Genomic DNA, 15,687 nt, shown 5'->3' with positions numbered 1-15,687 from the left:
GGAGAAGCAGATCTAGAGCTAAAAAGTTTTATATTCGCAAACCGCAGCTATCTCGTGCTATTCATGACTTCTGTCACTCTTCAACAGGCGTTCGCACAGGTTGCAGTCGCCTTGCAATCAGAGTCTGGATTCAAGGCCTATTCTGTTGGTCCGACGCAGGAATTTCCGCAAGTCGAATCCTTGTCGGCTAACGACTGTCTCGAGTTCATCGAGGACTCGCAGGCCGCTGTGCTGGGACTGCATTCTGACGACTTGCTCAAGCAATTGCCCATCGTGTCCCACTCTACGCAAAAACTCATCATCAATTCTCCTATCACTAATGACGACTACTCTGTTGTTTTGGCATTTAAGGATCTTGGAATTCCTATTTTAATCTCTTCCAACCCACAAGAAGCGCTTGACTTTTTCATCCTGTCATATCTCGTTGCGAAGTTTACACAGGGTACCGTGCTCCACTTTTATCTGGACCAGTCTCAGAGCCCTAAGTCTTATCCTGACTCTCGTATCGCCCAGACGTACACCAGCTTTGAGGGCCGGGATCTCGACGCTGCCTTTGGGGCTCTCAAAGACCTGACCGGCCGCTCCTACTCGGAATTTGAGTTTCTGAACTCTTCCTGGTTTTCGAAATACGACCAGATCCTGCTCTTGCTGGGCAACCAGAACGCTATGCGCTCTGCTCTTCCGTCGGGCGTCGGTCTCATATCCGTCAAAGTTTACAGACCGTTCAACGTTGCAAAGCTTGGCAAGCTGGTCTCGTCATATTCTGGCGTGCTGCAAATTTTGGAGCAGAGCTCTGTGCAGCTGGACTTCCAGCCGCTTCTGCTGGACATTTTGGACCTGGTGCCGCAGTTTTCGTCAGTCATATGCAGCCAGTTGCTGAAGATCGACTCGACAAACGTCGACGACGTGCTCAGTGACCTTTTCGCCAACTCGGAGCTGGACGAGCCGGTGCAGAACATGAGTCTGGGGAAACCATTTAAATCTGTCTCTGCCACCATCTCGCGCTCGTCCTCCCTCTCTGAGGACATCTACGTCAGACTGCTGCGCCAGGCTGTTCCTAACCCTTCTGTGCTGAACAACGTCGTGCTGAATCCGTCGCCAGAGTTCGCCTTTGGTAAGTTCCTGTACGAGGAGGAGCAGAGAAGCAAGCTGATCAACCTTGTCGAGGATAGTTTGGGCGAGTTCGCAGGATCTGACCTCAGCGACAAGCTTGCGGCGTGGCTGATCAAGGCCAAGGAGGGCAAGGAAGTGGACGGCACAGAGCTGGCTGCTGAGCTGGCCCAGTCCAAGGCCACTGCAGTCAAGGACATTCTGGCCATGAAGGAGTATCTGACCATCAGGACGAGCTGGCTGATAGGTTCCGACAAGTGGTGTTTTGACCAAGGCCTGTCGACGCTGCACCAGGTGCTCAAGACCAACAAGAGAGTCAAGCTGCTGATCATTGACTCTGATTCGTCGCTCAACAGAAAACAGGGCAAGAAGAACGCCGGGCTGTATGCGATGAACTACGGCAACTCGTACGTCGCGTCGGTGGCCCTGTATTCGTCGTACTCGCAGACGCTGACTGCGCTTTTGGAGGCCAACAGGTTCGCGAACGGCCCGGCCATTGTGCTGGCGTACTTGCCGCGCTACGACGACCATCTTGAGATCCTCAAGGACACCAAGAGCTCCGTCGATATGGGCTACTGGCCGCTCTACAGATACAATCCATTCCTGGAAAACGAAGAGGACAAGTTCCAGCTGGACTCGTCGTTCATCAGAAACGAGCTCAAGGAGTTTCTGGACAGAGAAAACAGGCTCACGATGCTGGCTGCCAAGAGCCCTAGACTCGACTTCAACCTTAAGTCGTACAACAATATGGTCGAGAAGAAGATGAACGAGAAGTCCAAGGACGCGTTCAGCAAGATGCTCGAGAACCTGAGCGGCGAGCCTTTGACGATCGCGTTTGCGTCTGACGGAGGCAACGCCGAGAACCTGGCCAAGAAGATGGGCAGAAGGGGAGCCGCCAAGGGCCTCAAGATCAAGCTTCTGGCCATGGACGAGCTTTCGCTGGACGACCTGGCCATGGAGACGAATGTTGTTTTCATCACGTCCACCTCTGGACAGGGAGAGTTCCCAACCAACGGTAAGCTGTTCTGGGAGGCTCTCAAATCCAGCACGATCGACCTTGCCAACCTCAAGTTCTCCGTTTTCGGTCTGGGAGACTCAAAGTACTGGCCAAGAAAGGAGGACGCTCACTACTACAACAAGCCGGGCCAGGACCTGTTCAAGAAGCTGGTCTTGCTGGGCGGCAACGTTCTCGCTGACTTGGGGCTCGGAGACGACCAGGACGCCGACGGCTACAACACCGGCTACAACGCCTGGGAGCCCAAGGTCTGGGAGGCCCTGGGGGTGTCTGTGGAGAACGCAGACGAGCCTCCGCCAATCACGAACGAGGACATCAAGATCAACTCCAACTTCCTCAGAGGAACCATTGCTGAAGGGTTGCAGGACGCCACCACGGGGGCCATTTCTGCCTCCGACCAGCAGTTGACCAAGTTCCACGGTATTTATATGCAGGACGACAGAGACGTGAGAGAGCAGCGCAAGAAGGAGGGCCTGGAGCCAGCGTACGCGTTCATGGCGCGGGTGCGTCTTCCTGGAGGCGTTGCCACGCCGGACCAGTGGCTCAAGATCGACGAGCTGTCGAGCACCAACGGCAACGGTACCTTCAAAATCACCACGAGGGCCACGTTCCAGCTGCACGGCGTGATCAAGTCGAAATTGAAGCCTACCATCAAGGGCATCAACACGGCTCTGATGGACACGCTTGCTGCGTGCGGTGACGTGAACAGAAACGTCATGTGTTCTGCTCTGCCTTCGAACCAGCACCTGCACTCGCAGCTGGTCGAAACGTCCAAAATCATCTCCAGACACCTGCTTCCGTCGACCACCGCCTACCACGAGCTGTGGCTCGACGACCTGGATCTCGAGAGAGGCATCGAGGGCGGCCCGAGAAAGATCAAGGTGGGCGGCGACTCTATCCAGGACACTGAGCCGCTGTACGGCCCTACATACCTGCCGAGAAAGTTCAAGGTCGTGCTGACTCTGCCTCCGTACAACGACGTGGACGTTTACGCGCACGACATCGGGCTAATTGCCATTGTCGAGAACAACAACATCGTCGGCTACAACGTGCTGGTGGGCGGCGGAATGGGAACGACGCACAACAACACCAAGACGTACCCGAGAACGGGCTCTATGTTCGGCTTCTGCCCGGTGGAAGACATCCACATCGTGTGCGAAAAAGTGATGATTGTCCAGAGAGACAACGGTGACAGAAAGAACAGAAAGCACGCCAGACTGAAGTACACAATCGACGACATGGGCGTGGACGTGTATAAGAGCAAAGTCGAGGAGCTGTGGGGCAAGAAGTTCGACGCTCCGAAGCCGTTCAAGATCGACTCCAACATCGACTACTTCGGCTGGTGCAAGGATGAGATCGGACTCAACCACTACACCTGCTTCGTCGAGAACGGGAGAATCGAGGACACGGTGGAGGCGCCTCAGAAGACGGGACTCGGCAAGATCGCGCGCTACATGAAGGAGCACGGTTTCGGCGAGTTCAGACTCACCGGCAACCAGCACATTTTGCTGTCGAACGTGCCTGACGAGCACCTGAGCGCGCTCAAGACGATGATGAGAGAGCACAAGCTGGACAAGACCAACTACTCTGCGCTGCGACTGTCGTCGTCGTCCTGCGTGGCGCTGCCAACGTGCGGCCTGGCCATGGCCGAGGCAGAGAGATACCTGCCTGTGCTGATTTCGAAGCTGGAGGCAGAGCTCGAGAACCTTGGTCTGAGAAACGACTCCATCGTCATGAGAATGACGGGATGTCCTAACGGATGCGCCAGACCATGGCTTGCCGAGGTCGCGCTCGTTGGAAAGGCGCCTGGCACCTACAACATGATGCTCGGTGGAGGATACAAGGGAGAGCGTCTGAACAAGCTGTACAGGACCAACGTGGACGAGCAGCAGGTGCTCGACATTTTGGTGCCAATGTTCAGAAGGTGGTCGCTGGAGAGATACGAAGGAGAGCACTTCGGCGACTTTGTGATCCGTGCCGGATATATCAAGCCTACCACCGAAGGCAAGGCTTTCTGGGACGATCTTCCGGAGGATCTTTAGGATAGAGTGTCATAAATTATTCTGTGTATTCACTAATTTGATGCGGTAGATATTATACAGCGGATGCGGACGACGGAATTTCTAGCTGCCGCAGGACTTTCAGCAGGGTCAGCTGGTCCAGCGGCATCTCGCGCTCGACCTCCAGGATGTCGCGGATCTTGATGTCCCAGAACTTGCGGAGGATCTTGTTGAGTCTGTTTTTCACCTTGAGGCTGATTTCCTCGGCCTGTCTGCCGCCTGCCTGTCGCAGAAGCTGTTCTCTGCGCGCGGTTTCTCGCTTAAAACGCTGAATCAGTCGCTGCTTGTGGACTTTCGACAACCGCGGCGGCCCCGAAGAAGCCATTGATGTTTATATAGATAGATATTTTATATTGATGTTTATATCTTTTCTTTCCCTTGCACTACCAAACGTAGTGGCGAAAAAAATCCAACCCGAATCCAACACTAGTAATCAATATGGTTTTGGAGGCATGTATGATAGTCATTGACAACTCAGAGTATATGAGAAATGGCGACTACCTTACATCGCGGTACCAGGCGCAGCTGGACACGGTGGAGCTGATCTTCAGACGCAAAACCAACGCCAATCCAGAGAGCACGGTGGGCCTGATGACGATGGCTGGGGAGTCGCCGCGGGTCATCAGCAACCTAACCACGGAGTACGGAAAGGTGCTCAGTGGACTGCATCAGAGCCGTATAGAGGGACAGAGCAAGCTTGTGGACGGTATTCAGGTGGCGTGTTTGGCATTGAAAAATCGACAGAACAAGGCACAGAAGCAGCGTGTGATTGTGTTTGTGGGGTCGCCGATTACAGAAAGCGAGGCTGAGATGGACAAGCTGGCCAAGCGACTTAAGAAGAACGGCATATCGATTGATTTCATCAATTTTGGAGAGCAGCAGATCAACACTGAGAAGCTCGAGAGGTTCGTATCGCTGGCCAATAGCAACGACTCGTCGCATCTGGTCACTGTGCCTCCTGGCCCAAATCTTCTGTACGAGCAGGTGGACCGGTCTGTTCTGTTCCAGGAGGAGGGAGGCGCTTCTGGAGGCATGGGCATGGGAGACGAGTTTGGTTTCGACGACCCAAACATGGACCCCGAGCTGGCATTGGCCATCAGACTGTCGCTGGAAGAGGAACGTGCCAGACAGGAGAGAGAACAGGCGCCGGCAGAAAGCAACCTAGAAGCCGTCAAGGAAGAACCGAAGGATGACGATAAGATGGATGAATCTAACTAATGATAAAAAAATTAAAGCCGCATCATGTTGCTCCAGCGCGTAGACTGAGGATAAAATAGAACCGGATCCGCTTTTTTCCTGGTCATTCGAATCTCATACTTCACTTTGCTTTCGTCTTCAGCCCATAAGATGCTGGATGCTGGCTATAAACGAAACTCGTCCAGTAATAGATTCGACCAGGCTAGTCCCAGGTAAGTTTTCGCAGCGGTATCCACAAGCTAACATAGCAAGACACGACAATGCCAGATCAGCACTCTCTCCAACCAAGGAGAACCCCAAGAGCTCGTCTTCGAAGAGCCAGTATATTGGCTACCAGCAAGCGCCACAGCAAGAGTATTCCTATCTTATTTCTATGCAGAACAAATGCTTATTTGCAGTCCCCTTGACCAAGGAAACATTTCTGGAGGCGTACAGCAAAGGCAAATGGAATCTTTCCACCGTGCCATGTCCATCGTGCTATGCAAACACCACGCTTCTGAGACCGCCCGAGGCGTACAACGAGGCGAAAAGACTGAAAGCTGTCGACTCCTATTCGAGCTTGCCCCATTGGGATAATACACAAAGATTCAACTCGCTGCTAACAAAAACCATGAACATGTTTGAGTGCAATGGAGCTTCGATCAGCTTGATTGATACAAGGTACCAAGTCGTCAAATTTCAGCACAACCTGGGTTTCAAAGAGTGTGCCCGAACCGTTTCCATCGACGCTCATGCTATCCTTTCTGCTGGATTCTTTGCCCTGACTGATGCTTCCCAAGACTGGAGAACCGCCAGCAACCCGCTGGTCAAGGGTCCGCCAGGAATCAGGTACTATGTTGCTGTTCCTCTTGCTACTGCTTCAAAGGATGTCATCGGCACGTTTGCCATTTTTGACGCCTTTCCAAGAACAAAGGTCGAGGAAAACACCGTTTCTATTATGCAGCAGATTGCCGCAGAGATCATGGAGTATCTAGACGAGGTACACGTCTCTGTGGCCGACACCAGCACGACGGTCCAGTGCAGCACCGTCACCTCGCCTACGTCTGCCGAAAACACGAAAATCATGCTAAAGAAGTATGGCAGAGCCACCAGCAGTGACATGCTAGGGTCCATCTACGAGAGAGACGGGTCGGGAAGTCGGTATCAGCAACACAGCCATCTGAGATTCAGCAAATACAGCACACCGCTCGGAGACCTGATCGACCTGAACGTTTGGAGAAGTCTCTTGGGTTGCATGAACGCAGTCTCTGCCTCTAAAATGCTCTCGCACATTCTGATGGAGAGACTGGGCTTCAATTGCGTCTACGTGATGAACATCAGAGTCACGGAGCTGTTCAGAATCAACTCCGACCTGTTCCCGAAGGAGAACGAGATTGAGAGCGAGACGTACAAGTTCAAAGACATGCTGCAAGCGGTCAGCGACGAAAACATCAGTATGAAGCTTCTTGGCGGAGAAGGGTATCCAGAGAACTTGAACGTGGCCACTTTCCAGCCTAACTTCCACTACAAGGCCTTCAAGTCGGACTTTGGAATCATCTACGACTCCCGCGACAGCAAGGCCAAGTACCACTCGGGGGTTTGTATGCCGTTCTTCCGGAAGACTCCCAAACTGGTTCGAAGACGCAAAATGAGCAAGAATCAGCGCGCGTCAGCGAAGAACCGCGACGAGACGTTGCAGCTGTACCACAAGTCTGGGGGCTGTTTGATCACGTGTTTCAGCACTGCGAATAAAGACCTAAATGATAGAGAAATTGGTTACATCTACGGCTGTGCTTCGATTCTCCGCAGACTCTACTTTATGAGCTAGTCAGCATAGGATAATATGCATGTTTTTCTTTTAGAGGTTTGTGGCGAGATCGCGGAGCTTGATCTTGTTCGGGTTCTTCGGGTCGGCGACAATGATATTGTTGAGAATCAGGTATCGAATGAGCGGGTCGTCTTTGTTGTCCACCTCGAGCAGTTTCGAGTTCCCGGTGCTGGTGATGGAGTTGTTGAGCAGGATTTCCAGCAGCTTGAGAAACTTCTGTTTTCTTTCGTCCAGCTCCTCTTCCGTGAAAAGTGCCTCGAATTCTTTCCGCAGGATATAGTCCACAATAAGTTTTTTCGATATTTCGATCAGTTTTGTAGATCTGTCCACCAGTTTTGCCTGCTTCTGTAAATACGCGTCCTTGATGTGGTCCCCAACTGTGTGGCTCAACAATTGCTGTTTCTTGTCCATCTCCTGCTCTATGCGCTCCTCTAGCTCACTCTTTAATATATCAAACACTGCATTTGTGTTAGCCATGTCGTCTGCGCGCCTCTGAAGCTCTTTATTGGAGCTCGCAATCTCTGCGAGGGACTTGTTGATGGCGTCCAGCTGCGTGCCCAGTGTATTTTGTGCCAGCGAAAGCCCGATCAGGTCGTTCCGCGGCGGATGGAATGGGACCTTAGCAAGCGCGTCGGTTAGAGCGATCTGAGAAACCTTTGGCGAGTCGGTCGTATTCCGCTGCCTAAACAGTTCCAGCTGCTTCTGGGCAGCCTGGAGTAGCCGCTTTTTGAGCGCTATTTGGCTCTCCAGGTTTTTTTTGTACGCTGTGTCGTACTCGGGTGTCAGCTCAAGGTCAGACATGAGAAATAAATATTTTGGAGAACAATTTTGGAAGCAGTTTGCTAACGCAATCAAACTGTATTGCAGCATTAGTCAGACGATTTGCGGCGAGCGCCTCTATATGGCAAGGGATCCAAGCAGGACGTGAAGCATTAAAATCCTCAGTTTTCAGGCCACCGAGTAGCCCCAGCTAGCTCACCCCTTGTAGTTGAAGTTCGTCGCGTCGAAAATATTTATCTATGGACGCTAAACAGAACGACAAAGAGGTCTCGCTTTACTTAGGAAACCTAGATCCCAAAGTCGACGAGACGCTTCTGTACGAGCTCTTTGTTCAATTCGCGCCTGTTAAAAGCATTCGTTTGCCGAAAGACAAGGTGTTGCGCAGACATCAGGGCTACGGGTTTGTCGAGTTCTTCAACGTCAAGGACTGCGAATACGTGCTTAACATTTGCTCAGGACTCAGCCTCTACGACAAGGTGTTGCGTGTGAAGAAGCTAATTGGAGGCCAGGCAGATGCTCCGGAGATAGACGAAGATATAGGGCCGGTCGTCTACGTTGGTAATCTGGACAAGCTAGTCGACTCTGGAAGTATCAGTTCGACTTTTGCCAATTTCGGAACGTTCCGCAAGCCGCCTCAGGTCGTCCCCGGCGAGAAGAGCAACCACGCCTTCATCTACTACACAGACTTCGAGTCCAGCGACGAGGCGATCAAGGAGATGAACGGCAAGATAATCATGAACCGGCCGATCAAAATGGACTATGCCTACAAGAAGGATTCTAAGGAAAAGCACGGCGACCGAACCGAGCGCCTATTATACGAAAAAGCGAGGGAGAATAATTTCGAGCTGGATCAGTTGAAAAAACGGTGAGCACCTGAAAAAAAGTCCAGTTTTTTTCAATGAGCGAAATAGATCCAAAGCTTCTTCAACAGTTAGACGAGCCTTCCAGGCAGGAGGTGGCTGCCTTCATTCAGCAGGAGTCCTCGAAAATGAAAATTCAGAGCTCTGTGACCAGTTTCACCGACAAATGCTTCAAAAAGTGCGTTTCCGCGATCGACAACGGGAACTTGAGCAACTACGAGGCCAACTGCATGAACGACTGTCTGAACCGTTTCCTCGACACCAACATCAAAATTGTTGAGATGTAAGTGTTGCATATGCCATACTAACGACTAGACTCCAAAAGTTGCAGAAATGAACATGTCTTTGTATAAAGTAATGAACAGTTTGTTGTATTATGTATGGAGCTGGCAGACTAGCAAGTGGATGTCACCCCTGGCACTGACCTATTCTACAACCTTTTTCCACGAATGGCCTGTGCCCGCTTTCAGTGCTCAATAGCTATCTCTTCTGATTACTTGTCGAACAAAACTCTGACTACCACGTCTCTGCCTTTCCTGGAGCTAGTGTTACATTATTTATTGTTTACTGCTAAAAAACTACCTTATTTTATTTTATGGGTATGTACTCCTTTGCCAAATCTAACGTCAGACAAATCAATTAGACGCGGTCTCAACGACAGGATATACGACAAGCGGAAGGCTGCAGCGCTCGAGCTCGAACGCGTGGTGCGCGACTCGCTGAGCACGGGCGATACAGAAAAGATCGTCAACATCATTAAGCAACTGAGAAACGAGTATGCGTATGCCGTGCACCAGCCAAATGCCCGGTACGGAGGCCTGATTGGCCTGGCAGCTGTTGCCATTGCTTTGGGCCAGAACGAAGTCCCGAAGTACCTGGAAAGCATCATGCATCCTGTCCTCGCCTGCTTTGGAGATCAGGATTCCATGGTGCGCTACTTTGCGTGCGAGGCGCTGTACAATATTGCCAAGGTGGCCAAGGGAGAAATTCTAGTGTACTTTAACGAAATATTTGACGTCTTGTGCAAATTGGTGGCCGACGTGGAGATGAGCGTGAAGAATGCAGCAGATATATTGGACAGACTCATCAAGGATATCACCAGTGAGAAGGCCGCTACCTACGTGTCTGTGCTTGCCAAACCTGTTGAGCCGCCGTCCGCTAAGGTGGTAGATCAGAAAGGAAAAACATTGCAGGTTTACGAACCACAGCTGCCAAAGGCATTCTCGCTGGAGAAATTTATCCCGCTGCTGAAAGAACGCATGTACGCAACAAATCCATACACGAGAATGTTTCTTGTTTCGTGGCTCCGACTCCTAGACTCGATTCCGGGCTTGAACCTGATTTCTTATCTGCCTTCGTTCCTGGACGCTCTCTTGTCTTACCTCAGTGCTACATTAGAAGACGTCCGCGTGGTGACGGAAAATTTCCTCAAACTGCTGCTCCACGAAATCCAGAAAGTGTCAGCAATCAAGAAAATGGTTTCCGAAAAGAAGACAGACGACAGCAAGGAGAAGGACTTGTACATTCCCGGCCAGGACATTGTCATTGATTATCCGAAGATCATCGATCTGCTCATCACGTCGCTCGACTCGACGGAAGAACTGATCCAGCTAGTTGCTCTGCAGTGGCTTGTGGCTCTGTTGGAAATATCTCCGGAGTCGTTCATTGTGTTCATGGCCAAGCTGCTCGCTGTGCTGCTCTCCACCATCTCGCATTCCAACAAACAGCTCCGAGAGATCTCCGTTCTTCTCAACTCGAAGCTGATGGAGCTGGCTGCTAACAACCATTACGACATCAATTACACACTCATTGTGAACCAGCTCACGTTGCAGTTTCTGAACGAGAAAGAGAGCACGCGGCTTGCTTCTCTCGACTGGCTGATCATGCTGCACGAAAAGGATCCAATCAAGTTCCTTGAACATTCAGATAATACCTTTGTCACGCTGCTGAAAGCTATGAACGACCAATCGGACAAGGTGATTAATAAGGATCTGGAACTGCTGTCCAAGATCTCCAACCAGACTGACGACAGATATTTCCAGTCGTTCATGGTGGATCTACTGAATCTCTTCAAACGCGACCGCAAATTGCTGGACACGCGTGCAGACTTTATCATCAGGACTGTGTGTAAGTCCCTCGATGCTGAGCGCATCTACAAATCGTTATCCAAGGTCTTGAGCGAGGAGGAGTCAAACCTCAGCTTCTTATCCATTATGATACAGATTCTCAACAACAACCTCATCATAGCTCCTGAACTGACCGCTCTGCGCCAGAAGCTCATTCGCGGAGACGACTTCGATCTTTTCAAAACGCTTTTTAAGTGCTGGTCCCTGAATTCGGCCTCCGTGCTGTGTCTGACGCTTCTGACCTCCAACTACAAGTTAAGCTACAAGATCGTACTCGATCTTGCCAACTACGAGGTGTCGCTAAACCTGCTCATCCAGCTTGATCTGCTGATCCAACTTCTCGAATCACCAGTGTTTGCACGTCTCCGACTGGACCTGCTTAACCCGCAAAAGAATAAGTATCTGTTCAAATGTCTGTACGGACTGTTGATGCTGCTACCTCAGTCGAACTCGTTCCGGACTTTGCAAAACAGACTCAATTCCATCACGCCGATCGTCCATCTTCAGTTCGAAGACGACCACGACGAGAAACCCTCGCGCGACGACGCAGAGCTGCTGGGCTATTTTGATGGGTCTCAGAAAAGACTCAACAACCTCAAATCCAGCCAGCCGTTCGATATCAACACCAGCTTCAGCAACCAGCTCAAATTCAAAGACTCGGGCACGGATCTTTCGAATCTGATCAACGAAGATGTCACTACCGCTCACGCGCCAAAGAAAATGGACTACATTACCAAGTTTTCCGGAAGACTCAAAAATAGTAAATAGATGTATATACCTCAATTCAGAGGGTCCCTAAAATGCGCCAGATTGTTTCCTTTGCGTAGCTGTCGTAGACTGATTTTTTCCCGTTGCGCCTCAATCACCGGGCGATGGTAGCTAGGAGCATGAAACTCGCGATCTTTGATCACCAAAGACATGGTTCGCTCTCCGTCGCTAACCTCACGATCACGCCGAGGAAAGTTCTGTTTATAGTAGCGTGCAAACGACCGGCTCCCCAAAATGCGTCCGTCTGGCAATTCTATTCCATTTGGCAGCACCTTCACTGTCGTGTAGTCGCTTTCGTCAAAGTTATAAAACCTCTCTATCTCCTTTCTCTCTGCACGCGTTTCGTACGGAATGACGCAATGGCCCTTGCTCTGGATATGCTGCCGTATGCTTACCAGGTTTTTCCCCACAAATTTGCACTTCAAGCACTCTCTGTCAATTATTGCTTTATCTCCAAGGTATTGCAGTAGACCGCTCAGATCAGCAAGATAGTCCTGTTCAGGAATAAACAAACCGTGAGCGGTGAACATATGGGCCACATTGGCTTCTTCATCAATGTTCTCGGCGCTGCAGTAGAAACAGTTGGTCAAAATAACCGGCTCTAACTCGTGCTCCTCTTCCGTATAGTCGTCCTCAGAATCGCTCGTCTCAGAGCCTGAAGCTGGGCTAAAATAATCATAGTCGCTCACTGTCGGCTCGGAGACGAGATCATCGATCGTGTACTCAGACTGCGCCTCGCTGTGGATCGACCCAAGAGAGAACTCGCTCACTCTCGAAACCACCGATGCGGCCGGCGATTGCGCGCGTCGATCGACGCTGCTATCTGCGAGTTCGTCTCTTCGTGTCCGTCTTTTCGGCTCTTTCTTCGCGGATTGGCGGGGACCAGTGCGCTGTCTCCGATGGATATGGAACCCGAATTCGTCCTGGTCGCCGTTGATGGCCTCCTGGCGCTGCTGCAGAGCCACCTTCGACTGGAAGATAACAGAATCGACCGGAGCCAGCCCAGCGACCCGTCTCTTGAGGTTGTATCTGTGCCATTCGGTTTTCATGTGGAGTCTCTGGACGTCTGCGGTGGGCAGACGAATCTGACACGAGTTACAGGTGAAGTTGCCCGGCTGATTGAAAGCAAGACTCATAATCGATAGATCGAACTTTTTTTACATTTTCATGATTATATAATCGCTTCCTTAGGCCAGACACGTTTGTACAGAGCCATGGCCACCACGTCCTGGGCGTTCAGCTTGCCGTCGAAAGTGGCCTTGAAGTAGCCGTGAGTACCAAGAGACTCCTTGATCAGACCAGAACGGCCCATTTTCGTGAATAGCGGAACATGCTGGTAGTGCTGAACATCGTGAGCGTTGAAAAACATGTATCTGACGGTGACGACAGACTTGTGGATTTTCAAGATTTCTCCGGTGAGAACGATTCTCTTGGCAAGGATGCGGGTATAGTCTGTGTTGAGGAACGTTCCCTGTGCAATGAACTTGGCTCCAGATTCTGTGTTTTTGAAGAAAATGGCGGGACAGTTCGTGAAGCTTACTGGTAGCACAGCAGTGGCTACCGAAATGGATCCCCTGTGCAGAAAACGCAGAAACTTCGCCACATTGTTGGCGTTGTTTGTGGCCTGGCTGAAAAGCGGGTTGATTTGCACCCGTCTTGGTCCGTACTGGACAATCATGGTGTCTTTAGACTTGATCGGCTCGTCGTAATCTTCCCAAGTTTGAGCCGAAAAATGACAGACAGAAAGCTTATGCTCATTCGGCAACAGCGAGTAGACGGCGAACGGTTTCTTCGCAGGATCTGCGACGCGCTCCAGGATCTGCGACGGCACCAGAACGTATAGTTTGCATTTTTGTCCTGCCTTCACAGCCGCCTCCGCTCTGGCCTGTTTGAGAATGCGGTTCCTCGTATTCTTGTAATTTTTAACTCTCAGATACCTGCTCCAGTTCTGGGGCGTTCTGTCGTCCACTTCGTCGTAGTCCCAGTCGGCGGACGCCAGCGATTTTTCGCCACGGTAGCGGGCTAGTCTCTTGACGGCAGATTCCTCGGGATGAAGCTCGAACTCGTCTGGAAATTCCAGCTCCTCGCGTTCTCTTCTTTTGTACGCCTCGAGCTGTCTGGCCTCTTCCTCTTGCTCCAGATCCATGTGCGAGTCCGCGTCCTCATTCATACCGTCGCTCTCCATGTCGGACTCCTGATCTTCGGAGTTGCTTTCCAAACCTCTCTCCTCAATCAACTCCTCGAGCTCTTCATCCTGCATCCATCTGGCCTGGTACTCGGATATGCCCTTTGGCAGCCTTTTTGCTGTTTTTTCTTCTTCCTCGCCATTCTCGGCCTCCATGGCCCAGTCGTCCTCGTCACTGATCATGTCCTCCTCATCCAGGTCTTCTGCTTCCTGGAGAAGATCCAGAGACTCGCGCTCGGGTCCTGCAACATATACGGCCGGCTCTTTCCCCAGAGTCTCGATCCTGCTCACTGGAAAGTCGCCTAGATCTGGCAAATACACTAATCTATCAGGATGGAAGCCAATGCCCCTGACCGTGCCTTCAATAATTAAATGCCCTTCCATCAGCCCTTCGGCCTCCCAGGCAACGCTGTCAGCAACCAGGTATCCCCTGCTATCTCTCCACGTTATTTGCTTTGGTTTTTTCTGGCAGAGAGACCTCAAGAGATTTAATGATTCCATCTGCGTTTCTAATGCAAATAACCTCTCTGTCTGTGGGAAGAAATGCTTAAAGAAAGACGTCAGCGACTTGAGAACGTCCTGCTGAAGGTTCCTCTTTGGATAGGCGCTCAACAAGTCTGGCACAACGCCATAAACGCTCGATATACCTTGGCTTTCCGCGGCACGAATGATCTGCTCGCCAATCTCAGGATTCACCTCCTCGGTAGCACTCAAACCAAACACAACAAAGTCCGCAACCTTTGCACAGTCAAGAACATCAATGATGCTGTTCATGTCTGGAATGATGATTTTTAGTCCTGCTTTGAATCTCTGGACTCTCACAGAGGTGACACCCGAAGTCTCTTTGATCTGCAACCCTTCCTCGCCCGCAGATCCGAGTATCTTGTTTGCAATATCCACTCCAGAAACATTACTCGTCAACGGAATGATTGTTACAATTCTCTCGACATTGCCATGATCGAAAATAGAACGTTCCTCGAGTGTTTTGGCGATTTTATTATGCTTCAATTGATTAGCTAGGTTTTTTCTTTCCAATTTGCTAGGCACGTGAATACGTCTGCTGTTGTTCTTGACTTTTTCGACCTTACCTTTGCTGGCAGCCTTGAGAGCCCGCTTCGATGCGTGGCCGCTCTTGAACGCCTTGTTCGGTTTCTTCAGCGTGGGCCTGTGTCCTGCCATACTATACAAATTTATTTCAGATCCTAAAAATTTTAGATATATTTTTTGTGCTGAGGTAAGCGTGCTGTGCAGAGGTGCTGATGCCTCGGACAGGACGACGATTTATCGAGCTAGCCGATTTTGTTTTTTCTGTCGCGGGCATGATTTTTGGGAAGTCACGTGCTCAAGCACAGGTCTCATCCTCTGACTGTGAAAAATTTTTGGATTCATTTTATTTTCTCTATATCGTTAGTGAATAGGTAAGTCGAACAAACACAAGCAGAGCGACAGCGGAGGGAACTAGGTTGAAGAAACACGACCAGACACACACCACCATCGTCGACCAAGCAATCATCAAAGATCGCCATTTAGCCTGACATTTCATCGCGTCTGGCTACCCTTGAAGAGCATATGTCCAACTTCCAATTCAGCTGGGACCACCTTGACCTTCCACTGTTCCTCTAGGTTGCATCATTTCTAACATCCAGTCAACATGGCCCACGAGAACGTTTGGTACTCCCACCCAAGAAACTACGGTAAAGGATCTAGACAGTGCAGAGTCTGCGCTTCCCACAACGGTCTGATCAGAAAGTACGGGTTGAACATCTGCAGACAATGTTT

The 15,687-nt window shown here is 50.8% G+C and overlaps 10 protein-coding genes across 10 annotated transcripts; 6 read left to right on the top strand and 4 right to left on the bottom strand.

The window, feature by feature from the left end:
- Window positions 1–63: 63 nt before the first annotated feature.
- On the top strand, window positions 64–4,167 carry KL911_002638 (uncharacterized protein; the record flags this gene model as incomplete). The annotated part of the gene is made up of 1 exon (XM_043197729.1): window positions 64–4,167. One exon carries the CDS (start codon window positions 64–66, stop codon window positions 4,165–4,167), a length of 4,104 nt encoding a protein of 1,367 aa, XP_043054918.1.
- Window positions 4,168–4,219: 52 nt separating this feature from the next.
- KL911_002637 (uncharacterized protein) lies at window positions 4,220–4,510 on the bottom strand (the record flags this gene model as incomplete). Its single annotated transcript, XM_043197728.1, has 1 exon — window positions 4,220–4,510. One exon carries the CDS (start codon window positions 4,508–4,510, stop codon window positions 4,220–4,222), a length of 291 nt encoding a protein of 96 aa, XP_043054917.1.
- A 113-nt stretch (window positions 4,511–4,623) lies between these two features.
- On the top strand, window positions 4,624–5,403 carry KL911_002636 (uncharacterized protein; the record flags this gene model as incomplete). The annotated part of the gene is made up of 1 exon (XM_043197727.1): window positions 4,624–5,403. The coding sequence occupies one exon, from the start codon at window positions 4,624–4,626 to the stop codon at window positions 5,401–5,403; it is 780 nt and encodes a 259-aa protein (XP_043054916.1).
- A 136-nt stretch (window positions 5,404–5,539) lies between these two features.
- On the top strand, window positions 5,540–7,189 carry KL911_002635 (uncharacterized protein; the record flags this gene model as incomplete). The annotated part of the gene is made up of 1 exon (XM_043197726.1): window positions 5,540–7,189. The coding sequence occupies one exon, from the start codon at window positions 5,540–5,542 to the stop codon at window positions 7,187–7,189; it is 1,650 nt and encodes a 549-aa protein (XP_043054915.1).
- A 30-nt stretch (window positions 7,190–7,219) lies between these two features.
- On the bottom strand, window positions 7,220–7,990 carry KL911_002634 (uncharacterized protein; the record flags this gene model as incomplete). The annotated part of the gene is made up of 1 exon (XM_043197725.1): window positions 7,220–7,990. One exon carries the CDS (start codon window positions 7,988–7,990, stop codon window positions 7,220–7,222), a length of 771 nt encoding a protein of 256 aa, XP_043054914.1.
- Window positions 7,991–8,208: 218 nt separating this feature from the next.
- Window positions 8,209–8,838, top strand: KL911_002633 (uncharacterized protein; the record flags this gene model as incomplete). The annotated part of the gene is made up of 1 exon (XM_043197724.1): window positions 8,209–8,838. The coding sequence occupies one exon, from the start codon at window positions 8,209–8,211 to the stop codon at window positions 8,836–8,838; it is 630 nt and encodes a 209-aa protein (XP_043054913.1).
- A 29-nt stretch (window positions 8,839–8,867) lies between these two features.
- On the top strand, window positions 8,868–9,116 carry KL911_002632 (uncharacterized protein; the record flags this gene model as incomplete). Its single annotated transcript, XM_043197723.1, has 1 exon — window positions 8,868–9,116. One exon carries the CDS (start codon window positions 8,868–8,870, stop codon window positions 9,114–9,116), a length of 249 nt encoding a protein of 82 aa, XP_043054912.1.
- Window positions 9,117–9,278: 162 nt separating this feature from the next.
- On the top strand, window positions 9,279–11,723 carry KL911_002631 (uncharacterized protein; the record flags this gene model as incomplete). The annotated part of the gene is made up of 1 exon (XM_043197722.1): window positions 9,279–11,723. The coding sequence occupies one exon, from the start codon at window positions 9,279–9,281 to the stop codon at window positions 11,721–11,723; it is 2,445 nt and encodes an 814-aa protein (XP_043054911.1).
- Window positions 11,724–11,734: 11 nt separating this feature from the next.
- On the bottom strand, window positions 11,735–12,859 carry KL911_002630 (uncharacterized protein; the record flags this gene model as incomplete). The annotated part of the gene is made up of 1 exon (XM_043197721.1): window positions 11,735–12,859. The coding sequence occupies one exon, from the start codon at window positions 12,857–12,859 to the stop codon at window positions 11,735–11,737; it is 1,125 nt and encodes a 374-aa protein (XP_043054910.1).
- A 35-nt stretch (window positions 12,860–12,894) lies between these two features.
- KL911_002629 (uncharacterized protein) lies at window positions 12,895–15,087 on the bottom strand (the record flags this gene model as incomplete). The annotated part of the gene is made up of 1 exon (XM_043197719.1): window positions 12,895–15,087. One exon carries the CDS (start codon window positions 15,085–15,087, stop codon window positions 12,895–12,897), a length of 2,193 nt encoding a protein of 730 aa, XP_043054909.1.
- Between the last annotated feature and the right edge of the window lie 600 nt (window positions 15,088–15,687).

The sequence above is a fragment of the Ogataea haglerorum genome (genome assembly GCF_019207285.1).
Source record: "Ogataea haglerorum isolate 81-453-3 chromosome Unknown 81-453-3_NODE_6_length_583072_cov_95.821986, whole genome shotgun sequence".
Lineage (NCBI taxonomy): Eukaryota > Fungi > Ascomycota > Pichiomycetes > Pichiales > Pichiaceae > Ogataea > Ogataea haglerorum.
This window is presented reverse-complemented; position numbering and strand designations above follow the sequence as displayed.